Source organism: Phyllostomus discolor, chromosome 2 (genome assembly GCF_004126475.2).
Source record: "Phyllostomus discolor isolate MPI-MPIP mPhyDis1 chromosome 2, mPhyDis1.pri.v3, whole genome shotgun sequence".
NCBI lineage: Eukaryota > Metazoa > Chordata > Mammalia > Chiroptera > Phyllostomidae > Phyllostomus > Phyllostomus discolor.
In genome coordinates, this window is record NC_040904.2 from 214,629,932 (window position 1) to 214,651,256 (window position 21,325).

Here is a 21,325-nt window from a genome sequence, read left to right on the forward strand (position 1 = left end):
CCTCCGTGGGGGCGGGGCCGGCGGCTCGGGGCGGAACGCGAGTCTGGCTCCTTGCTTTCGGGGCGGAACCTTGGTGCGGCGAGGGCGCGCGCGCGGGGGAAGGCATTGCGGCGGCGCCGCGGCCGGCCGGCGTGGGAGTCGCGGCCCAGGGCGCAGGGCGTCCGCGCCGCCTCCCGCCCGGGTGCGCGCGCAGCCCCCCCCCCCCGCCCCCGCAGACGGCTCCCGCCTGACCCCGCCCAGCGCCCGCGGCGTGCGCCCGCGGGAGCCGGGGGAGACCAGCAGCATCGCGGAGCTGCAGGAGGCGGCGGGAGCCGGAGCTCCGACCGGCGTCTGGGCGGCGCCGCAGGTGAGAGGCGGGTCGGAGAGGCCCGGGTTGAGAGCCAGCCAGGACCCCGAGAACTTCTGGGTCCGCTCCGGCCCCCTCGGGGCCCCCCGGCCCCTGACACTCCCGGGAAAGCCGGCCATCCCGACGACCTCGGCAGCAGACTTCGGTTCCCAGCAGCTCCCCCTTCTCCCGAGAACCCCTCGGGGTCCGGCCCCGCCCCCTGGCCCTGTCGGGGTCCCCGCCTACCTTTGGCCCCTGCCACTCTGAGGACTCTTCGAACCCCCAAACCCTTCAGGATTTTCCCGAGACTCCGAGGTCCCCAGACGACCTCCCACCGCTACAGGGCCCCGAGACCCCTCAGAACCCCCGGTCCTGGAACCTCCTAAAGATTCGCTCAGGATCCCCGAGACCGTCCCCGATGCTCCCGTCCCCGCCCCCAGGCCTCAGAATCCCGCTGGGCCGCGCAGGCCCTTGGTGCCATCTCTCGCTGGCCCCTCGGGTCCCTGGACCCGCTCCCCACCCTCGGCTTCTCCCCTGCCCCGCTCTACCCGCTTCCCGAGGTTCGGCCCCCGTGTGGCTCCCTGTCCACGCTGGTCCCCGGGCGGGTTTGTAACACCGGGGGCCCCTGGCCCCGCGAGGCGTCTGTGAACGTACTCCGGGGCTGTGTGGGTCCTGGGCGACAGTACGGGCGAAAGGAGAGGCGAGTTCCAGGTCACCCGATGACTCTGTAACCGAGCAGGGCGGCGATCTGAGCGCCCGCATTTGCATGTGCGCTTTCTGCTGCATTGAGGCCAGAGCCGGGGCAGTGGTTAACTTTTAATGCTCTTCGGTGAGGCTCGGGCGGCCCGCGGGAGTCCGGGGTCAGAGCTGATGGGGCGCAGGGAGGTAGAACTAAGCAGGCGAGGGACTTAGGGCCAGGAAGGATGCTTGGAGGTTGTCTCCTTGTCTTCATTTTTTTTTTTCCCACTCCTGGATCTAACATTTGTTTGAGCGCCTGATAGTTCCCAGGAGTTGGCGGAGGAACTAGAGAGAGCTCAGTTCCCGCTCAGGGCCTGCGCGGGAGGGGGGGGTGAGGAAGAGAGAAGGTTGGCTTTACGTGGTGATAACAACAGTGTAGTGACCTTGAATTCCGCTGGGGGTGGGGCGTGGATTCCTGGACGGGGAGTTCGGGAGGGCTTCTGGAGGGGAGGAGGTGACAGGTAACAGGTGAACCTTGAGGTGGAAGAGGAGTTCGCTAGGGAGGCGTGCCGTGAAGCACAGCAGAGTTTTGGAAACCAAGACGTGTAACTGGATGTAGATTCACTCCGGGGCGGCTGGAGAGGAATTGCTTCCCGTGAGGAGAAAGGTTCTCGGGGTGGAGTTACAGGGACTCTTGAGTGAGGCGAATCCAGATTTGTTCCTGAGGCCCAGCCCGCCCTGGGCCCTCGCTGGAATCACAGCCCCTGCGGTTGGTTGGCCCGAGTCTGTGCGGACCCGGCGCAGAGCCGGAGGAAGAGGAGAGCTGGCCAGCGGAGGGGACGGAGGGAGGTGCTGGGAGGAGGGGAGACCAGAGTGGGGGAAACTGGGAGGGTGGCCGAGCCAGGCTGTAGCTGGGGTGTGGCAGGAAAGGGGGTGGGCGAGGGGCGTCAGGACGGAAGCAGGAGCCCCTCTGGAGGCCGGGAGGGGGTCTGGCGGGGCAGCGCAGGCGGCCGGAGGGTTCAGGAGGGGACTGACGGTGGCTTTGGCTTCCGGACAGTCACTGCCTGGGCTGCAGGAGCATTGTCAGGGGAAGCAAGAGCACGGGGAGAGATGGTGGCACCCTGGACGGGGTGGTGGCAGCGGGGACCTCGGCTTCCTCGGGCAGGGGCCTGGGAGGCTGGTTGGAGGTTTTTCCTCTGTGAGATTGCTGTGTCCTGCCAGGGGAGTGATGTTGGGAACTTGTGGGGCTTCCTCAGGGTGCCTGCGGCCCGCACGGGAGCTGCACGCGCAGCCGGCAGGGCCGGGCAGGAGCAGTAGGTGGTGTTCGGAAAGGGAATGACACCTGGAACGACACGGGTGGTTCCCGGAGAACGGGGAGGCCCTCGAAGGACAGACAGGTTCAGGTGTGTTGTGTCTGAAGCGCCACCCTGGAGACAGTGTGGGACGGATGACAGGTGCTGGGAGGGAGGTGCTCGGCAGTGCCACAGCGTGCGAGGCCTTGGAGCAGAGACGGAGGGCTTGGCTTAGGGCCTCAGGACGAGGACTCGGAGGGGCTTGGGCTGGGGTCTGGACTCGGGTGCGTGGGGGACAGGGCAGCACTCACGAAATGTCTAAGTGCGAGTTTAATCACGGATAGCAGAGGGTCTGGTGGGAGGCAGCCCCCCCCCCCCGCCCCCCGAGAGACAACACACATTTATTCGGGATAAAAAGAAGACAGCTGTCCGCAAAGAACTGACTCAGGCAGAAGCCCAGGTTCCGACGGGAGGCAGAGACAGGGGCAGGCTTGGTTCCGTTAGGTGTCGCCCCTGGGAGTGTTTCCCGTGGCCCTGGGGGTGGCGAGAGACTCCTTTTGTGCAGATAAAGGAAACGGAGGCTCTGAGATGGTAACTTACGTGGCACTAAGTTGTACGAGGAGTGCCCGGATGTTTGACCTCTAAGGCTGGGTTCTTTCAGCGAGATCCCTCGTCTTCCCACAGGAGCTCAAGGTGTCCCCTTGCCGGGAGCACGACATCCTCTTGAATGGTGGCATTGTTCCCTGCCCAGCCCTCTCAGGAGACAGTGCGATAACACCCAGTGCGATAACACCGGCAAAGGCCAAGAGGGAACTGTCCTCCCCGCAGTCTGACATCCGCCTGCGGGCGTGGGGAGCCGGCAGGGTGCCTGCCGGTTAGCGGACTGCCGCTGGTCATCCAAGCAGGTCGAGTGTTGCCGGGACTGTGGTGACAGGTTCGGTGGGGAAGGAGGTAGGGATTGGGGCCCTAGGTGAGGTGCTGGAGTCACAGTGCACCCGGTGACGCCCGGGGTGGGTGGTGGTGAGGTGACGGAACGGGAGCCGGCTGTGAGTTTCCAGCTTGCCCCCAGCGCTGGGGGGCCCCGACCGAGTCACACCCCTCAGAGCCTCGTGCTCACCTTTATGACCCTACCACCTTCCCGACCCCTCTGGTCCGGGCCACCTCGTCTTGGGTCGCACTGGCCGTGCACTTTCTGGAGCGTCTCTTGTGCCCCTCGGCCCGGGGAAGTGGCTTCCCGTTGGCCCGTGGCCTTTGTGCCGGTGTGTCCACCGTCATGGGCTGAGTGTCGAGGGACACGTGTGTTTGAACTATGTGGCGTGTCATGGTTGATGGACAGACTGTAAGGCAGCTGACGACTCAGCAGGGGGCAGGGTCCTTGTGAGCCGCCGTGTGCGTGTGTGCCATCCCGGGCCACGCCGGCGGGAGGAGGAAGCGTCCAGGGCTGCACCGAGCACCTTGGCCTCCTGGACGGGCGGGTGTTGGTGTCGGCCTCTGCCGGGTCAGTGGCGGGCATCACTGTGGCCGCCTCACCGGCCGTCGGCGGGGTTGGATGAGCTGCCGCTCGGAGTGCCGAGGGCTTTCCTGTGAACCTCATCAGGGCACAAGGAGTGTCAGTAATGAATGTATTTGAACTGAACCGTGACCTTCACGTTCTTTGTTCGTGGTGGGTTTTGTTATTTTCTTGGTGTGTGCCCAGGCAGCTCTGTCCGGAGCCGCTGGTGTCCAGCCCCAAAGGAACGCGTCTTGATCACTGCAGACTGAGCGTGGCCCCCGCCGTGAGCCCTTCGGGCAGCAGCAGCGTGTGTCCCGGGGTGACAGAAAGCAGTTCATTCCAGAGACCCCTCAGCAGTGCGCCCGGGCGAGGGTTTGCCAGCCCTGCGGTCACGTTCGTGCTGCCGCCGGCTGCCTCGGGGGAGTTGCCGTGGCAGCCGGCTGGGGCCGAGGCAGCTGAGCTGGCGGCGGACGCGGTTCCTGGTAACAGGCAAACCTTTCGTTGTGCGCTCCACTCACCGCGTCTGTGCAGCCGTGCGGCGTTGGTGGGGGGGCGGATTGGCAAACTGAGGTCCGGGAGGCCTCCCGAAGGGGAGGCGGCGTCCCCTCCACTCCAGACGCCGCGTGTTCCGCGCCCGAGGGCCCGTGCTGCCGTGGGTGGGGTGGGTGGGGGGGCTGCTGTTGCTCGTGGTTCTGGACGCTCCCTCTTCGTCCGCTTGCGCCGTGTCTCCGGCTCGGGGGAGCCTGGTCGTCCTGACCCAACTCCGAGGCAGCCCGTCAGCCAGGCCACCGGGGCTCGCTGGGGGCTGGGCGTGTGCTCGTCAGGTGCACCTGGAGAAGTTACTCTCGTTGCCCAGTGACTTCTGCCTTGCGGCCCCTCCCCATCCCCACGGGAACCAGATCGCCACAGAAAGGCCATTTTTGGGGCTCCAACCAGAGTGATGGGGGCGCTGCCGTGTGGGACCTGGGGCTGTTGGTGTTGGGGTGCTGGGCGGGGCCTGCCCCCAGAGTACCCGGATGGTTTGGGTCGCGCTGCTTAGTTACGTGGATCGCACCCGAAACTGGCATTTGCAAGTCTTGGGTCCCCTGTGAGCAGCTTGTTTACACACCGTCTCCCACGGGGGCTGCGTCTGGGCCCGGCGCGGAGCGGTCCTGGGAATGCTGGGAGCGGCCGCCTGCCGCGTGGCCCGGCTTTCCGGCACCGAGTGTGGCTGCTCCCGCACGTCTGGGGCGTGTTGTTCCGTCCCTCTGCGGACTGACCTCGGGGACTCACAAGCCGAGGTTTCAAACGTCCATGACCCTTTGTGACGTCCGTCCCCCGCCGTGCAGGAGGCAGGGACGTGCCTGTGTGTGCGCCGCCTCCGCACCGCGCTCAGCTGGGGTCTCCCTGCACACGCACGGGAACCCGCATGTCATTTACAGAGGGGAGGGAAGAGGTTTTCCTAAGGATATTTTTGAGGATCCCACAGACTCGAAACTTCCTGGTTTGTGTGCATACAGTGCAAGTGGGGTTTGTAATGAAAGTAGTGTTAGGTTTTTGTTGTGCTAATTTAATAATTTTTTAAAAGATTTTATTTACTTTTAGAGGAAAAGGGAAGGAGAAACAGGGAGAGAAACATCGGTATGAAAGAGAAACATCGATCTGTTGCCTTCGACACGCACCTGGACCGGAGAACCAAACCCGCAGCCTGGGCGTGTGCCCTGACCGGGAATCGAACCCACAGCCTTCCGGTTTAAGGGGTGACACTCCAACTAGCCAGGCCACCCGGCCAGGGCAGTAGTTGCTGTTCCTGGCCTTTTTCTCCCCCTCCGCCTCAGACCTTCGTGAACTCTGTCACTCGCTGGTTCCTTTTCCCTCTTGACATCTGTCTTCTCCCCTTCCCGCCCTCTCGCCCTCTCGCCCTCTCGCCCTCGCGCCTGTGTGGATGGCAGTGGTCGCGAGCGCTCCAAACACCCGTCGGTTCTGTGGGTCAGGGCCTTGGCCCGGTTCAGCGGGTCTCTGGCCGGCCTTGCTGCGGTCGCTCCTGCTACTGTGGCCGTCTGGCTGCTTGACTGTCCCAGGTTGGGTGGGTGGCGCTGGGCTGTCAGCTCGGGGGCCGTGGCTTGTCACCGTGGCTGTTCACTCCCCCCACCCCCCCACCCCTGGGGGCTAGATGGGGCTTTTCAAGATCCAGTCCCAGGGGAGGGCAGGCTGCAGCGTCCGAGTGCCTGTTGAACTCGTGCTTGCTTGTGGATACTTCACTGGCCACAGAGGTCACATGAGCAAGCCCAGAGCCGGTGGGTGAGGGACCGGGCCGGGGCGTGGTCCCTGGAGGCCTGGGGTGGGCGGGGGTGGCTGTGCACTGCCCGGCACCGTGGGGTGTGTGGGGGGGGGGTTGTTCGGCAGCTGCAGGCGACAGGCTCATTCTCTGGCATCAGGCCCGGTGTGATGAGCGGGTGTTTAGTGTCTGGGGCGGGGGTCCCGAGAGTGAGGCTGTCTCTGGCTGCTCTGGGGCTAGCACACAGAACACTCCGGGCCTCAGGTTTTACGCAGAAAACACCCTGTTGAGACTTCTTTTCACGGCTTTTGATAACAAGGACAGGAACTGCTCGTACAAATCTGTGTTGGGCCTGAGTTTGCTTTCAGACAGCGCTGACGGGTCCCTGAAAAAGTGGGTGGCCGTGAAGGCTCGGCCAGGGGGCTGCAAGCCTCGGGGTGACGACTTCATCTCCAGGGAAACCAGAAGATGCAGCTGCCTGGAGCTCCTGGGGGCTTTTGTTGCTGTCTGTCCCCTGGGGCCCGACTGCCCTGGAGGAGTGGTGTGGGGGTGGGGCAGAGCCCCGCTGCTGTGATTTCCAACCTTGTGGGGGCCGGGACGCATTGCTTTGGGTGTGTCCCGAGTGGCCCTTGGTTTAACAACAAGGAGAGAGTTGGGGTGCTTTGCAGATGCGTGTGCTGCTGAGGGGACAGGAGATGAGGTGACGTCTCTGACCGTGCGCAACAAGGGGACTGGGGTGTCTCTGTCCCGGCAGCTGGGCCGTGTTGAATTCTAAGCTAATTGGGTGCTTCCCACATCGGGGCAGACGCGGACCCTTCAGGGCAGACAGCAGGGTTAAAGTCGAGGCCCGTCCGCCTGTTGGGGGGGAGCTGGTGTGACGGAGGCGCCACGCCTTCAGTGGTGCAGGGGGGCCCGGGCCCAGCCAGGGGGGTGAGCGCGGGAGGTGGGTGCTCACCGCGCACCGGGAGTGCTCGGTGGCTGGGGCCGTGGCTTGTTCTTTCGGGAACCCTTGAACTTAGCGTGGAGCTCAGCCCGGCTGTGAAGGCTGAGTTGTTCGTGTTTTTTGCAGACGTGCAAACGCAGCGTCGGTCTTTCAGCTGGTCACCGTAACTGCGCGCGTGTGGAGGGGAGTCCGCGTAGCTACACGGCAGTGGGAGAGCTGCAGATCGGTTTCTCACGTCTGCGCCACGGAAACCGTTTGGGGCAGCGGTTCGGCCTTCCGTTGACCCTTGGCTGTTCAGAAAGGGCCCTAAAATGCAGCTGCGCAGAGAAGGCTGAGCTAGAAGGCCACTTCCCGTGGGGGGGGTGACTGTCTCAAAGCGGTGTGACTATGTGGGGGGCAGAGACGAGGGCCGCGGGGCCAGCACACGGGTGAGCACCTCACGTTCACTCTTCCAATCGTGCGTGCAGTGGTGGGTGCCGAGCCCTCTGCTGGCCTGCAGGCCCCGGCATTGGGAGACGTGGGTGTCTGGTGTCTGTGCTGGCGTTTTCCGGGTGTCCCAGTGGAAGGGGACGTCCCAGACCTTTGGTTTTACTCCCAGCCCTGACTCTCCTCCAGGGCACTGAGGACTTCTACCTGGGAGACAGAAGTCGCTTCTGACCAGCTTTCCTCGTCAGGTGGCCCGGATGGACTCCCTGGAAAAGATGACGAGCAGCAGTGAGCAGAAATCCAGGTAACTGAGGCGTGTGCTCCGCCTCCGTGCGGCTCGTGACGCCCGCCCGCTGCAGGTGTCCTCCCGCCACTCGGCCCCTGGTTAGGTCGGGGCTCGCTCGGTGGGATCGCCTTGGCTCCAGCCTCGGCAACATTCCGAGGGCAGCTGTCTTGCCCCCGGAAGGGACCGCGGCCTGGTCTCACCCCGCAGCAGGGCCCCGGGGTCCCGTGCAGGCCGGGGTGCCGGGGTGCCGGGGTGCCAGGCCCACCGGCTGTGCAGCCGTGCAGGGCGGGAGGCCCCTTTCCTGGAGCGGGCTGTGGCTGGGAAGTGGCCGAGAACCAGCCTTCTGCCAGGACTCCACCTGTCGCGGGGGGCGGGGATGGTTCTGGCATCTTGGTTGTGTACAAGCGCTTTGTAGCTTCAGAGCGTTACAACGGCAGAGTGCGTGTTCAGTGAGAAGCAGCGTTAACGCGGAGGCAGGGGACGGACTCCCGGTGAACGAGACGCAGCCATTCCCAGGCCCTCAGTGGAGCGCGGCCGGACCAGGTCGAATCAACCGGACGACCGCAGCCTCCTCTCCGAGGAGCGCGGTGAGGGTCCGTGCCTCTGGGTCGGCCGCGCCCGCCGGACGCCGCACAGGCCTTCCTGCCGGCTTTGACTTTCTTCCCGGTCGAGGTGTTTCCATGCCGACTTTCACTCTCTCCCTCCCGTGTGTTTAAGCAGAAAGTTTTTGAAAAGCCTCATCCAGAAACAGCCGCAGGAGCTGCTCCTGGTGATGGGGACCGGCGTCAGTGCGGCGGTGGCCCCGGGCATCCCCGCCCTGCGCTCCTGGAGGAGCTGCCTGGAGGCCGTCCTGGAGGCGGCGGAGCAGCTGGAGGTGCTGCACCCCGGGGACGTGGCTCGCTTCCGCAGGAAGGTGACGAAGGACCGGGACCTGCTGGTCGTGGCCCACGACCTGATCCGGAAGATGTCCCCTGTGAGTCTTTCGCCGACAAGCCCTTCTGGGTCGCGGGGTGACGGGCCCTGGGCCAGGCCGGTGGATGGATCCCTCCGGCGTTTACTCTCTGGGAACCTACGCGTCTCTTCCCAGCAGAGTGGGCTGAGGAGCCAGGAACCTTCAGGTCCCTCAGACCACCGTCCCCTTAGGCCGCAGGGCTGGGTGGGCTCCCCAGATAAGCGCCCTGCCCCCTGGCACCGGGCCGTGTGAGAGCCGCGGGTCTGGGCTGGCCAGCCGTGTGTCTCCGGAGGACAGGCGCCTCCCGGACGCCCTGGGAGACGGGGAAGCTGTCATTTCTTTGTCTGCCGGTGGGACACCCGGTGGGGGGGCAGCACTGGTGCTGCGGGAGACCAGCGCCCAGCGAGGCCTGGAGTCGGGGGGCCGTGCGGAGCGGGGCCGGTCCTGCCCAGGTGCGCAGCCAGGCCGTCGTGGCACGGGGCGCTGGGGTGGGCATGGGACCCCAGACCGTGTGGTCGACACGGGGCCGCTCCCCCCCCATCACGCCTGTCCTCGCTGAAGCAGCGCAGCCTCCCTGGGGAGTGGGCGTCGGGGGGCTGGCACAGGAGCGGGCAAGGCGAGTCTGTCTGAGCTGCTGTTCAGAGACCCCCGGCCCTGGGAGAGTGCGGTGGCCTGGCTGTGCTGGGCACCCGCTGCTGTCTGCCCGCCGTGCTAGCCTCGCCTCGCAGCCCGAGCTCCGGGCCTGGGCCCCAGCCCCCCTTGCCCTGCTGTGCCTGGGCCCCCTTCTCTCCTCCACCTTCCCCGGAGCATTTAGCACCCTCGACAACGTCTCACTCACGTCTCCCTGCCCCAGAGCTCAGCGCACTGTGGGGTCGGCTGAGGCCCCCCCCCCCATCCCCAGCACCTAGAGCGGTACCTGGGGGGTGCTCGCGTGGCTGGGAGGCGACGTCTTTGCTCACTCCCGGTCCACCCCTCCCCGCAGCGGACGGGCGACACCAAGCCCAACTTCTTCCAGGACTGCCTGATGGAGGTCTTCGACGACCTGGAGCGGCACATCCAGAACCCGCTGGTGCTGCAGGCCGTGCTCGGCCTGATGGAGAGGGGCACGCTGGTGCTCACCACCAACTACGACAACCTGCTGGAGCTCTTCGGGCAGCAGCAGAACAAGCCCATGGAGTCCCTGGATTTGAAGGACAAGACCAAGGTGCGGCCGAGGGCCCGCGGGCGGGGTGGGCGGGGGTCGGGGGAAGGCCCCAGCAGCGCCGTGGGTGTGGATCAGGCGTGGGTCTCTGCAGTGGGGTGGGGGTGGGTCGGTCACAGTGAAAGGGGCCGTCCGCTCTCCACGCTCCTCTCCACGGCAAAACTCGGCCCTGACTTGGTCTCGCCCCTGTGCCAGCCCCTCCCGCGGGCGGCCCCAGTGGAGGGGACGCCGCACGTGCCCTGACAGTCGTGCTGCCTGCTGTTGTCTCCCATGTCCCATCCTGCTGATCTGCAGGGCCTTCTTGTGTGCGTGTGCTCGTCACTGTCGTCACTGGAAGTCCTGTCCGGTTGTCGGCAAGCCTCCGCTCTTACAATAAACAGGCAGTGCGGCGTCGACAGTCCTCGCACTACTGTTCCCTCCGTTTGGTCCTTTGGCTTACGTTCCCAGAAGAGGTTTAGGGGCCACGGGAATGACTTTTAAAGACGGATGACGTGCATTACCAGTTGTTTTCCGGAAAGGTCCGCGGTCCCAGCGGCTGGGTGCAGAGCGCAGGCAGACCCCGCCCCCTGGCGCTTCTCGGGCTGGCGGTCCTCCCCAGGCGCAGCCCACACCCTCCCCAGCTCGAGGGGGGCTTGCTCTGGTGCGGCGGTCTGGGCCCGAACCCGCAGTGCGCCTGGGGGTCGCCTGGGGCCACACGTGGTGCCACTGAAAGGCAAAACAAAAGACGGTTCACCCGGAGGATGGGTGAACGTTTTACCCTTTTATTTTCCTTACGAGTGAGGTTGAACGCGGTTTTATTGTAGCGGCCGCGTGCTCTCACTGTGTCTCCGCGTGTTTGCGTGTGCGCTCACAGACTGGGTGTCGCCACCACCCACGCACGCCGCTGCCGGGTCGCCCGGCGCACTCCCTGGGGGGAGGCCGCAGCCCGGCTCCCTGTGCCGGCGGCCGTCGTGAGCGGGCTCACCCAGGCCCCGTCCGGTGCAGGGCTCGGCCGCACCCCGAGGGCTCCCCTCGGCCCCCTTTCTCAGAGCTTGGCCGAGGGCGTGTGCCAGGTGGCTGCGGGCACTCGCCCGGGGCACAGGCTGTCCTGGCCGGGCGGCGCTGGGGCCGCCGCACCTCCGAGCAGGGCCCCTGCTCCCGTGCCCGCGCCGCCCGGCCCGCCTGGGAGGCCGCCTGGCCGCCGCGGACGGCGTCTCTGGAACAAGTGCAGGTGGCGTGTGGCGGGACTCGAGCTGCCCGGCGCTCGTCCTGTGCCGGAGCTGAGGGTGTCCGTCTGTCTGCCCGGTGTGTCGGCACTGCCCGCTGAGGCAACAGCCCCGCTGTGAAAAGGGACGTCCACCCCGTGTGTCGTTTAAGGACCCTTGTCCTGGATGTCGGGTGGAAGTCAGTGCGGGGCAGTCGATAGTCGGGTCTTTCACAGACCTCCTCGGGTGCAGGGCCGCGTGCACAGTGGTGACTGCGACCGGCCGGCGGCTGAGACGGGGAGGTGCTTCCTCACAGCCCCTCTGGGGCGGCCGGTCTCACCGCCCTGCTGGACTCTCGGGGTTCGGGGTGTCTTCTGCGTCCCCGTCCCGGTCTCACAGTCCTCCCGACGCGACGTGACGGGCGTCGGCAGCGCTGACGAAGCAGCGGAGTTCCTCTCGGGTCTCAAGGGTGCGATCACTGACGCAGACCCCCCTTACTGCCTCCGAGGGGGCGCCGGGAACCGTGCACCCCGTTCAGACGGCTGCCTCTGGCCTCTGCCCCCAGTAACAACAGGCTCCTTTCTCCTGGGCCCGATTCCGGACAGGTCCTCCAGTGGGCAAGAGGCCACGTGAAGTACGGAGTCCTGCACATCCACGGCTTGTACACGGACCCCTGCGGGATGGTGCTGGACCCCTCGGGGTACAAGGACGTCACTCAGGACCCGGAAGTGATGGTAGGGCGCCCGGCCGGCATTGCCCGTGCCCCTGGGGGCGCCGGGCGGCGGTCCGAGCGGCTCCCCGGCCCCCGGCGGTGCTGCCCGTGGGGCCCGCACAGCCGCCGGCCTGTGCGCCTGTCATGTGCGGCCTCAGTCCCACCCGACTCACCTGGACACCGGCCACTCGTGACTCAGCTGCCCGGGGACAGCTGTGTTTCTCAGAGTGACGGGCGGGCCCACAGGGCCCGTGATGCCGCTCGCCGCTCCCCTCCCCCCGTCGTCTCTGCCTGTTCATGCGCCCCGCTGCCTGCGGTTCTCCCCTCTCTCTCCCCGGCGCGCTCTGGCTGTCAGAGCCTGGTTTTGAACTCCTCTCTCGGGGAGGTGGTCCTGGCACCAGAGACAAAGCAGAAGCCTGCTTCCCCACGCTCTATAGACTCCCCGCTACAGCGCTGAGCAACCCCAGGGTCTCCGCCGAGTCCCTGCGAGCCCACGGCGGGCGCTGGCCCCTGGGTGCTGGCCCCGGGTCACCCGTGGGGCGTGGCCAGGTGTGGCGCGTGGATGGGCAGCCGAGGCTCCTGTCCTGGGTCAAGAGACATGTGAGCCGATGCCCTCTGAGACTCGGGGTGCCCGAATTGGTGGGTCTCCACTGCGGGCCCGAGTGACCCCCCCCCCCCGTGCCCACTCCCCTGGGTCACTGTCGCTGGACCTGCCTCAGCTCTCTCACTCCCCAAACCCTCTTCCCCTGACCCCAGCCCCCACTCCCCAGAGGTTCCTGCCCGTGACCCCCCCACCCAGGACGGTTGATTCAGGGCGTGGCCCGGCAGCCGTGAACCCAGACAGCTGGTGTCCTTCACCGTGTGCTTTAGACTCGTGCGTGACGGGGCAGGGGGAGCGCGCTCCGCTCGGGCCTGGCGGGCAGGGCGGGCCGTCGGCCGTCCCCACCGTGGGCTCACGTGCCCCGGCCGCTGACTCGGGTCCAGCCCGGCCTGGCGTCCCGGCCGGAGGGGGGGAGGCCTCTCTGACCGTTGGTCAGTGTGGCTCTGGGAAGGGCCGCTGGGGCGGCGAGGGCTCGGAAGCACCGTGTCGTGGCTGGTGGGCCGGCCGGCCCCATTGCCCCCCAGCGGGCAGCCAGTCTCCCGGTGGCCCCCCGGGAGGTGCCCCCCCAGCGAGCAGTGTCTCCCGGTGGCCCCCCGGGAGGGGGCCCCCCAGCGAGCAGTGTCTCCCGGTGGCCCCCCGGGAGGTGCCCCCCCAGCGAGCAGTGTCTCCCGGTGGCCCCCCCAGGAGGTGCTCCAGAGCCTGTACCGCACCAAGTCCTTCCTGTTCGTGGGCTGCGGGGAGACGCTGCGGGACCAGATCTTCCAGGCGCTCTTCCTGTACTCGGTGCCCAACAAGGTGGACCTGGAGCACTACATGGTGGTGCTCAAGGAGGGCGAGGACCAGTTCTTCAAGCACCAGGCCGACATGCTGCTGCACGGGATCAAGGTTGTGTCCTACGGCGCCAGCTTCGACCACTTCCCGGGCTACGTGCAAGACCTGGCCTCGCGGATCTGCCGGCAGCGGAGTCCAGGTACGGGCGCCTGTTGGCTCCCCTGCGCGCCGCCGGAGAGGGGCTCCTTCCCGCGCCCCCCTTGCTGAGATGTGGTTCACCTGCCACAGAGACAAGTGAGGTCTCAGTGTACTCAACCGTGAAGCCCACCGGTCCTTCAGTTATTCTCCAGAAACGCCTCTGTGTGCCTTAACACCGGAAGGCCGCTGGGACCGCGGGGTCTGCGAGCCGAGGGCGGTGCCCACGGGGGGCCCCCCCGCACACGAGGCTGCGCCAGGCGCCACGCACGCCGCGGGCGAGCCGGCCGAGACGGGGCTGGGTCCTGCGAGTGCTTCCCACCTCGACCCCGTCCCGAGCCGCAGGGACGCTTCTTACGTCACGCCCTCTCCGCGTGCGGCCGCGTGCAGCCCGCCGTCGGGGCCGCTGTCCTGGGCCCTCTGTCGGGGGTGGTCCACGCGTCGGGAGCGACCAGGATCACCGAGTCACTCTTAAGTCGCCGGCTCGACAGGCGGGCGGCTGGCGGGTGAGGCGGACTTGGAGACGCCTGGGCGGACTGCCGGTGAACGGTGACCGGAGCTCACGCACGCAGGGCAGTGGCTTCAGCACGGGACAGACAGACAGACAGCTGGGCCTGGCCAGCCGTGACCGAGGAGACTGGAGACACTGAGGTCATGGGTGACACATGCACAGACGACCCAGCACCTCAGTTTCTCCCTTCAGCCCTGTCCATAAGTGGTTCGTCAGGGGGGCCCGTGTGAGCAGCGTTTCCCCGGCGGGCGGACGTGCGGGGGGGCGGTGGGCGGTGTCCCGCTGAGAGCGGGGAAGGGGGCCGCGCTCGGTCACGCGCCTCTGGATTTCACGTTCGCGACCCAGTTCCATGTTCAGTCACCGCGCCCGCTGCGGCCCAGGGCCGGCGGGTGGACAGAGCTGAGCCTCGAGGTGAATGGCTTGCCCGGCTGGTGCCGGGGTGTCTGAGCTGGGGTGGGGCCCTGGACTGCGCAGGGGGACCGTCCTGTTCAGGGTGTCCCGGGACGGGCCTGTGTGGTGGCCCTGGAGAGGGACAGTGTTCTCGTCACCTCTGCCCACAGCTGCCGCCTCTCCCACATCCGTGCGCACACGCGTCTGGGGCACCAGGACCTGCCGGAGCCCAGGCTCCTGGGGCGCGCCGCCGAGCGCCTCTCTCTGCCCCCGGACGCCCCTTTTCCAGACCTTGTGAGTCTGTGTGTCCTCGGGGACGTGACCTGCACCCCTGAGGTGCCCGGAGAAGGTGGCGCACTGCTGGTGGCAGAAACGAGTGACAGCTGTGCCAGGCCCAGCGCCCCGTGGGAGTGGGGAGAGGAGGGCAGTGACCAGCCTGCAGCCCCGCACCGCACCCGGCTGCGTTCAAGCTGGGGGCGGCCCCGCCACCCCGTCCACCCCGTCCACGATGGCTGGGGCCCACGACGAAGGCTCGGTCTGCTGATGTTTTCCTTTCTCCCCAGACGCTGACCGAGTGGACAGCACCACACTGCTGGGTAAGGCGGATTTTGGGTTTCATCGGCCTGGTTTTTGCCTGCACGTTCTGTTGTCTTCTTGTCGCTATTTGTAAAATCACAAAAATGTCTGCAGGTTAAATACTTAGCCTGTGCCCTGGCTGGGTGGCGCGGTTGGTTGTTGGTTGGAGTGTTGTCCATCCGCCAAAAGGTTGGAGGTTCGGTTCCCGGTCAGGGAACGTGCCTAGGTTGCAGGCTCGATCCCTGGTTGGGGCGCAAACAATCAGCGTTTCTCTCTCACGTCAATGCCCTCGTTCCCTTCCTCTCTCAAGAGCAATAAAAACATATTTAAAAAGTAAATACTTAGCCTGACACCCCTGCCCACAGACGGCATACCGCGGTGCCGGCAGGGCAGCCCCTGCCGCAGGGCAGGGGGCAGAGCGCCTCCCCTCTGCAAGGCAGCGCGGTTTGGGCGAACACGGGCCCGAGAACCATTCCCGTCCCACAGCGGAGAGTCCCAGGGCAGTCGGGACAGGCTTCTGTGTCGTGAGGGCATTTGGCCTGAGACGGCGGACCGGGGCCCACCCCTTCTGCAGGTCTCACGGCAGAGGCCCTTAGGCTGTCACACACGGTGTTCTGTGTGACGTGCGTGTGACGTGTGACTGCTGTCTCTGCCGGCTCAGCTCTGCCCGCTTCTGAGTTGACCACGCATGGCTGGGCTCGGTGGCTACCAGCGCCTCCTTGGGCAAACCTGACAGTGGCCTTCCCCACGCTGCTCGTCTGTTGGTCAGGAGGGGCTTGGCCGTGAGCAGGGCCCCTGCAGGGCTCAGCGAGTCCTGTGAGTGCGGTGGGCGTCGGCTCAGGAATGACGACATTTGTACTGAGCTTCCCGCGTCTGCCCGCCTCCCCGTGAAGGGCACGCTCGTCACAGTCGCGCTCCCACGCACGCTGGCGTGACCCCCGGGCCCTCCTCCTCTTCTGGAAGAGCATTAACCTGGTAGACGTCACCTGGAGTAAACCGGGCTCGTGCACTGCTCCGTGGGGGCGGGTTCTGCAAGGGGAACTTTTGATTTATTGATGATTGACGGATTGATGTTAGAGAGAAACGTTGATGTGTTCCATGTATTTATGCGCTTGCTGGTTGCTTCTCGTGTGTGCCCCGACTGGGGATGGAACCTGCAACCTTGGCCTAGTGGGATGATGCCCTAGCCGACCACCCGAGCCTTCCGGCCAGGGCCTGGGCGAGCAGCTTTTTGATGAGCGTCTGCACCTTTCAGGGAGTGCGTGTCAGGGCTGTGCGAAGAGGAAGCTGGAAGAGAACGGAACTGAAGTTTCGAAACAACTCCGACAGTCAGGTACCGAAGATTTTGAGTTCTCTCCCTGTGCCGGGAGCTTCTGCGGGTTTGCCCAACTGTGGGCGTTGTGGCCACAGCGCCTTGCTTACCGTCCTTGTCCCCGGGGGGGTGAGGCAGGACCCGGGCTGTTCACTTCTGTCCATTCAGGTTCACACGTCCCTGAAAAAGTGCAGAGCAAGTGCACAGGTGTGAGGTCAGCCAGTGAATTCTCACAGTGTGAACACACCGTTGTAATCATACCCCTTTCCAGACACAGGATGTTGTCGGGACCCCCCCACAGCTTTTCAGCCACTTCTCCACCGCCCAGCGGTGACCACTGTCCCGACTTATGATGCCGTAGTCCCCGCAGAAGACCACTTGAAATCATTTGTTTTATGTTGCCTCTATGGCTGGAGAGTGACTTAAACTGTTGATTTCAGTAAATACCTCCGTTGGCTCCAGGAAGACAGTTTCCCTCCTGTGCTGTCCCCTCCCTCGCCGCCTACAGTGGGCCGCCCCCCAGTCCCTCAAGTGACGTGCTTACTCCTGCTTCCCCGGGTGAGGCTGGCCGGTGAGGGCCCGCCCTCCTCCCCGCCCCTTCCTCTCGCTTCCCTGAGTCACCCGCGTGGACCTCCAGCGCCACGGGGACGAAGCAGGTTGGCCCTCAGTCGGGTTGTCGGCTGGATCTCCAGGCTGGAGAACGAACGTTACTGAAACTCACGTTACTAGAACAAAGGGAATGCCCTGGCTGGCGTGGCCCAGTGGACTGGGTGCTAGCCCGTGCACCAAAGGGCCACCGGGTTGCCGTTAGATTCCCGGCCAGGGCGCACGCCTGGGCTGCAGGCCAGGTCCCGCTGGGGGCGAGCGAGAGGCAGCCAGTTGGTGTCTCTCTCCCTCACTTCCCCTCAAAAATAAAACCTTACAAAACCCCGTGGGAGTATTTTCCCAGTTAGCCAGCTGTGTGCTGCGTCACTGGGCCCAGCGTCCCAGTGTCTGCGCCAGCGGCAGGACGTCCTCACATCGAGGCCAGGTGTCTCCTGGCATTCCGCTGATCGTGTTCCTCTTTGGGTTGTTGCACGTCGGTGTCCCCTGTGCTTTTTACTTTTTCAGGAGTTTCTAGATTTCTTTTGCCCTCTTGTCCAAAAATTACATTTCACAATACTTTTTAACGCGTGCATTGTCTGGCACGGGGCCCCTCCGGTCCCCAGGTGTCTTCTCACCCCCTGGTCTGTTCCGCTGCCGGCCGGCCGGCCTCCCCGTCACCTTCCTGTCCTGGACGGCCGTCAGGGCTCCCTTCTCCTGCCTCCTGTCCATCCTGCCCGGAGCCCCTTGGGGGGGCCCCCCCGCACAGGCCAGGTGCCCCGGGCCGGTGTGCCTGTGGCCTCTTCACACCCTGCGGCCGCTGGCGTGTAGCTTCTTGGTTCCTACTGTCCCCTCAGCCTCTAGTCTCGTGTCCAGGTTTCCCACTGAAGAGCCTGATGCCAGCCCGGTTCTTCGTGACTTGTAGGCGACCTGTCGCTTTCCTTTCCGGAAGCTTTCAGGATCTTCTTCCTTGGTGTTTAGAAATTTCGTGAAGATGTATTTAGGTGGGTTCTTTTATACACGTCACTCCATTTTCCCCTCGTTTCTCCAGCTCTGGAATAATCCATGGTTTTCCTGATGGTCCCTTTCTATTTTCTCCCCCCACTTCTTCACCCGAGTCGGAGTCTCCCAGACTGAGTTCCCGTCTGCTGTTTCTGTGAGGCTTTAATTTTCATCTCGTGTTTTCATTTTTTCAAAATTCTGAGGTTCTTGAAATTATATTCTAGCCTTTGGGTTAAACTTTTATTTCGACAGTGTCAGGGTTAATTTCTAGGGGCTCCTGTTTTCTTATTCTTCCTCATAGCCTGTCATTGTATGACTAGTATTTTTAAATCTCTAGACAAACCAGAGACTTCTCGGGTACCTGACTCTCCCTCATTCCGGAAAACACTGGTGTGCAGGATTTTCAGATAACGGTTTATTTTATTTTTTAAAAGTTTTATTTATTTCCAGAGAGAAGGGAGGGCGAAAGAGAGGGAGAGAAACACCAGTGTGTGGTTGCCTTGCACGTACCCCCCACCCTCAGGGACCCGGCTGTAATCCAGTTACGTGCCCTGGACCGGGGAATCAAACCCGTGACCCTCTGGCTCACAGGCTGGCATTCAATCCACTAAGCCACACCAGCCTGGGCCAGGGTTTATTTTTTATTACTTTATACGAAAACCTCAGGAAAACACTCTTAAACACCTGTATAATAATCCAAGAATTTTGGGGGCCGTGAAGCATTTACCTCCCCGCTAGTGACTTATTTCACATGTAAACTAATTTCTCAGTGGATTTGTGTGAGCCCTACCATGATACGTATTTCCTTCTACAACACAAGGATCACGTGCTGTTGGAATAGTCTGTTGTAGATAAAAAGATTCGTAATGAATGCAAATAACATGTAATCAAAGAAAGTGAACAAACAAAGCAACTGTTAAAACGGCCGCTTGCAGAGCGGGTGGAGTCAGCACCGCAGGCAGGAGACAGGTGAGGCTGTGGCCCCCTGCTGGCTTCGGCGGGTGGGGGAGCGTGCACTGGGGACCTTGTGGGAAAACGGCCGAGCCACGACTGCAGCAGATCCCACAGGCTCTCACCTCGATTTTGCACGAATTTAGTGTGTTTTGTACAACTTCAGCGTATAGTCGTTAGGAGAATTCCATTGTGATAGCATCTTGTATACAATTCTCCCAAGTCTTGTAGCAAATATGTGGATTGCGAATTCAGCCGGCAGAGACTGGAACTGAGTAAAAACAAACAAGACTCGTGCTTTTGAGTCGTTTCCTCCAGGTGAGCGGTTCTCCTCCCCCGGCGTCCTCAGGGCCGGCAGGTGTGTGGAAAGGCAGGCCCACGTGGTGGTGTCCGCCGCTGCTGCAGACACGCGGCTTCCCCCGCGCGGGGGGGCTCCGAGTGGGAGTGTGTGGACCAGGCGGCAGGGCTTTCTGCCCGGGGCCTTGCTGTGCGGCCATCCCCGGGCCTCTCCGGTGCCACTGCCTGTCCAGCAACTGTCTGTTTAGACAGAGCGCTCGGTCTCTCTTGCAGAAAGCTTGTCCTGCGCTGCATGCGGGCGAGAGGCCAAGGTCCACCTTCTGGGTGCTGCTGGCCGCTCCCGCGGGCTGGAGAGCGGAGGGGACCACGGCGGGCTCCCATCCGTGTGGGCTGAGCTTCACTTGTCTTCGCACTTGAACAGGCTCCACTACACGTGCTGAAGCTGCCCCGCCCCCGGGGCCCCAGAAGGGAGAGCGCACCCATGTTCACGTGTGGAGATTTCTGCGTGTCTTTGTGAACACGACGTCCCCAGATGGTATTCACCGCTCCGTGGCCTTTTCTGGACCGTGGCTACCATTGTGGACGTGTGTTCTGAGTCTTTGGCACAAAAGAAAAAAACTTGGCTTTTCCAAAACAGAAACCCTATGGCACATACTTTTTGAAACTGAATCTTCACATTTTGGTATTCCTCTCTTTCTGTTTGAACAGATGATGCTGGAGCATCTTGAAATTTTTAAAACCAGTAAAACCTGTGACTTGAAGACCAGCCTTCGGTAACCGCAGCGCCGCACCCGAACTCCACACGGATCTTCGCTTCTAAACTGTCATGCTCCCCGAGAGGGCCCTGCGGGGGTGTGGCCCGAGGAGGCTGGGTGACAGTCCCCCGTGTGTGTCTGACTGCCTGGGGGGTGAAGCGTGCACACTCGAGGTGCCCTTTGTGAGGGCTGGCGGACAACTACCTCAGGGGCCCGATCGGCAGGAAGGACGGTGCCCGGTATCCTGGGCTCCCACTTGACACCCCGCCTTTGTCAAAGTGGGTTTTCTAATAAAAGGGAGAGAGTGAAGACTGTCCAAGCAACAGTAGTTGCCAAAGAGAAAATAAAAAACTAAACTCTTAATTTTATAGTTTTTATGCAGAAACTCTATTCCTATAGAAAAACTTTTCAGGTGTGTTTGTTATATTGTAATATAGTAAGAATATTCGAGGCATTGAGTCTCCCAGTGAGAGTGGTATGACTTTTAAAAGAGTGACTAGACCAGTAGGGCTTCTTTGGAATTCCATAATCTCAGTAGCTTCAGTTCCGAAGAAGCGCAAGTCTGACTACCGCGAGAAGCGGAGTCACGAAGAGCCAGGGAGGACCTTTCCCCAGGTGCAGTCCATGCTCTGCAGGTCCGTTTTGCAGCTGGTGTATGAGAAGTTACAAGTGGAGCACAGACCCGGTTTTTAACTTTCAGTTCGCGTATAAACTCCAGCTTTCCACGTCCATCAAGGCTCTCCGTGCACGTCTCCTGACACCCCCTCCCACGGCCCCGTGAACGGATTCACACGGGGCGTGGCAGGCAGACCTTGCAAAGGGAGGGACCGCAGCGCCAGAGACGCCAACAGTACGTTTCCCAGGGCCCCCCGGGCAGGCGGCAGAGACGGCTGCCACCCGCAGTGCCCGTGCAGGGAGTCGCCCTGTGAACGGCAGAGGCCCTGCTTGCTTTCTGTGTCGGGCTGTTGGCACAAGGCGTTTCATGTCGAGCACTCCGCCCCTTCCCGCTGCCGCCACCGGAGCTCCCCGGGGGGGAAGAACAGGAAGCGAAAGGTGGGGACGTGGAGGGGGTGAGATGAGCCGGGGACCTATGTCAGACCTTTGTCTCCTTTTCAAAGCATGAAAAACAAATTTTATGCTACTCTGGTCATAAATAAAATTTCAACTTCAACTCTGTGTGCTCAACTTTTCCTCAGTTATGACAAAGCTTGCTTTTATTGATTTAATGAGACTTTTTACCGTGAGTTGTCACTCAGTTGTGAAATCAGGTGATTACTTGAATGTGGCTTTTTACTTTTTATATTATGCTATTACAGTTGTCCCATTCTCCCCCTTCATTCCCCTCCCCCCTGCACACCCTCTCCCGCCCACATTCCCCCCTTTAGTTCATGTCCACGTGTCATGAGTTCTTTAGCTTCTGCACTTCCCATATGCTTTTCTATGCATTTCCTTCCCATCACTATTGGTTCCCTGTGCATTTTCCTTCATTGCACTTAGCGTGGCCTTCATTTTTCCATCTAATTTGCGACCAAATTCAACCAGTTCTGTGCGTGTCCTGATCACCAGTGCTTTGAACTGTGCATCTGATAGGTTGGCTATCTCTCGGTCGCTTGAAAGAACTGGTTGTGGGGCTT

At 63.1% G+C, this 21,325-nt stretch overlaps 1 protein-coding gene across 3 annotated transcripts; it reads left to right on the forward strand.

The window, feature by feature from the left end:
- Positions 1 to 235: 235 nt before the first annotated feature.
- Positions 236 to 20,279, forward strand: FAM118A (family with sequence similarity 118 member A). 3 transcript variants are annotated; one of them, XM_028532504.2, is made up of 9 exons: positions 236 to 346; positions 7,603 to 7,717; positions 8,420 to 8,672; positions 9,634 to 9,855; positions 11,642 to 11,770; positions 13,034 to 13,319; positions 14,780 to 14,812; positions 16,048 to 16,125; positions 19,645 to 20,279. In XM_028532504.2, exons 2-9 carry the CDS (start codon positions 7,671 to 7,673, stop codon positions 19,662 to 19,664), a joined length of 1,068 nt encoding a protein of 355 aa, XP_028388305.1. In that variant the 5' UTR covers positions 236 to 346; positions 7,603 to 7,670; the 3' UTR covers positions 19,665 to 20,279. The 3 variants fall into 3 exon arrangements, with proteins under 3 accessions (XP_028388305.1, XP_035875635.1, XP_035875636.1); XM_036019742.1 differs by lacking the exon at positions 236 to 346 and having other exon boundaries at positions 7,619 to 7,717; positions 8,417 to 8,672; XM_036019743.1 differs by lacking the exons at positions 236 to 346; positions 14,780 to 14,812 and having other exon boundaries at positions 7,619 to 7,717; positions 8,417 to 8,672.
- Positions 20,280 to 21,325: the final 1,046 nt, after the last annotated feature.

Excerpts from the sequence above, each read along its gene's own strand:
- FAM118A (XM_036019742.1), top strand. The coding sequence starts at position 7,671 with ATGGACTCCCTGGAAAAGATGACGAGCAGCAGTGAGCAGAAATCCAG. Across the intron at positions 7,718-8,416 it reads AGCAGTGAGCAGAAATCCAG|CAGAAAGTTTTTGAAAAGCC; the intron begins GTAACTGAGGCG and ends CGTGTGTTTAAG. Across the intron at positions 14,813-16,047 it reads GGACAGCACCACACTGCTGG|GGAGTGCGTGTCAGGGCTGT; the intron begins GTAAGGCGGATT and ends TGCACCTTTCAG.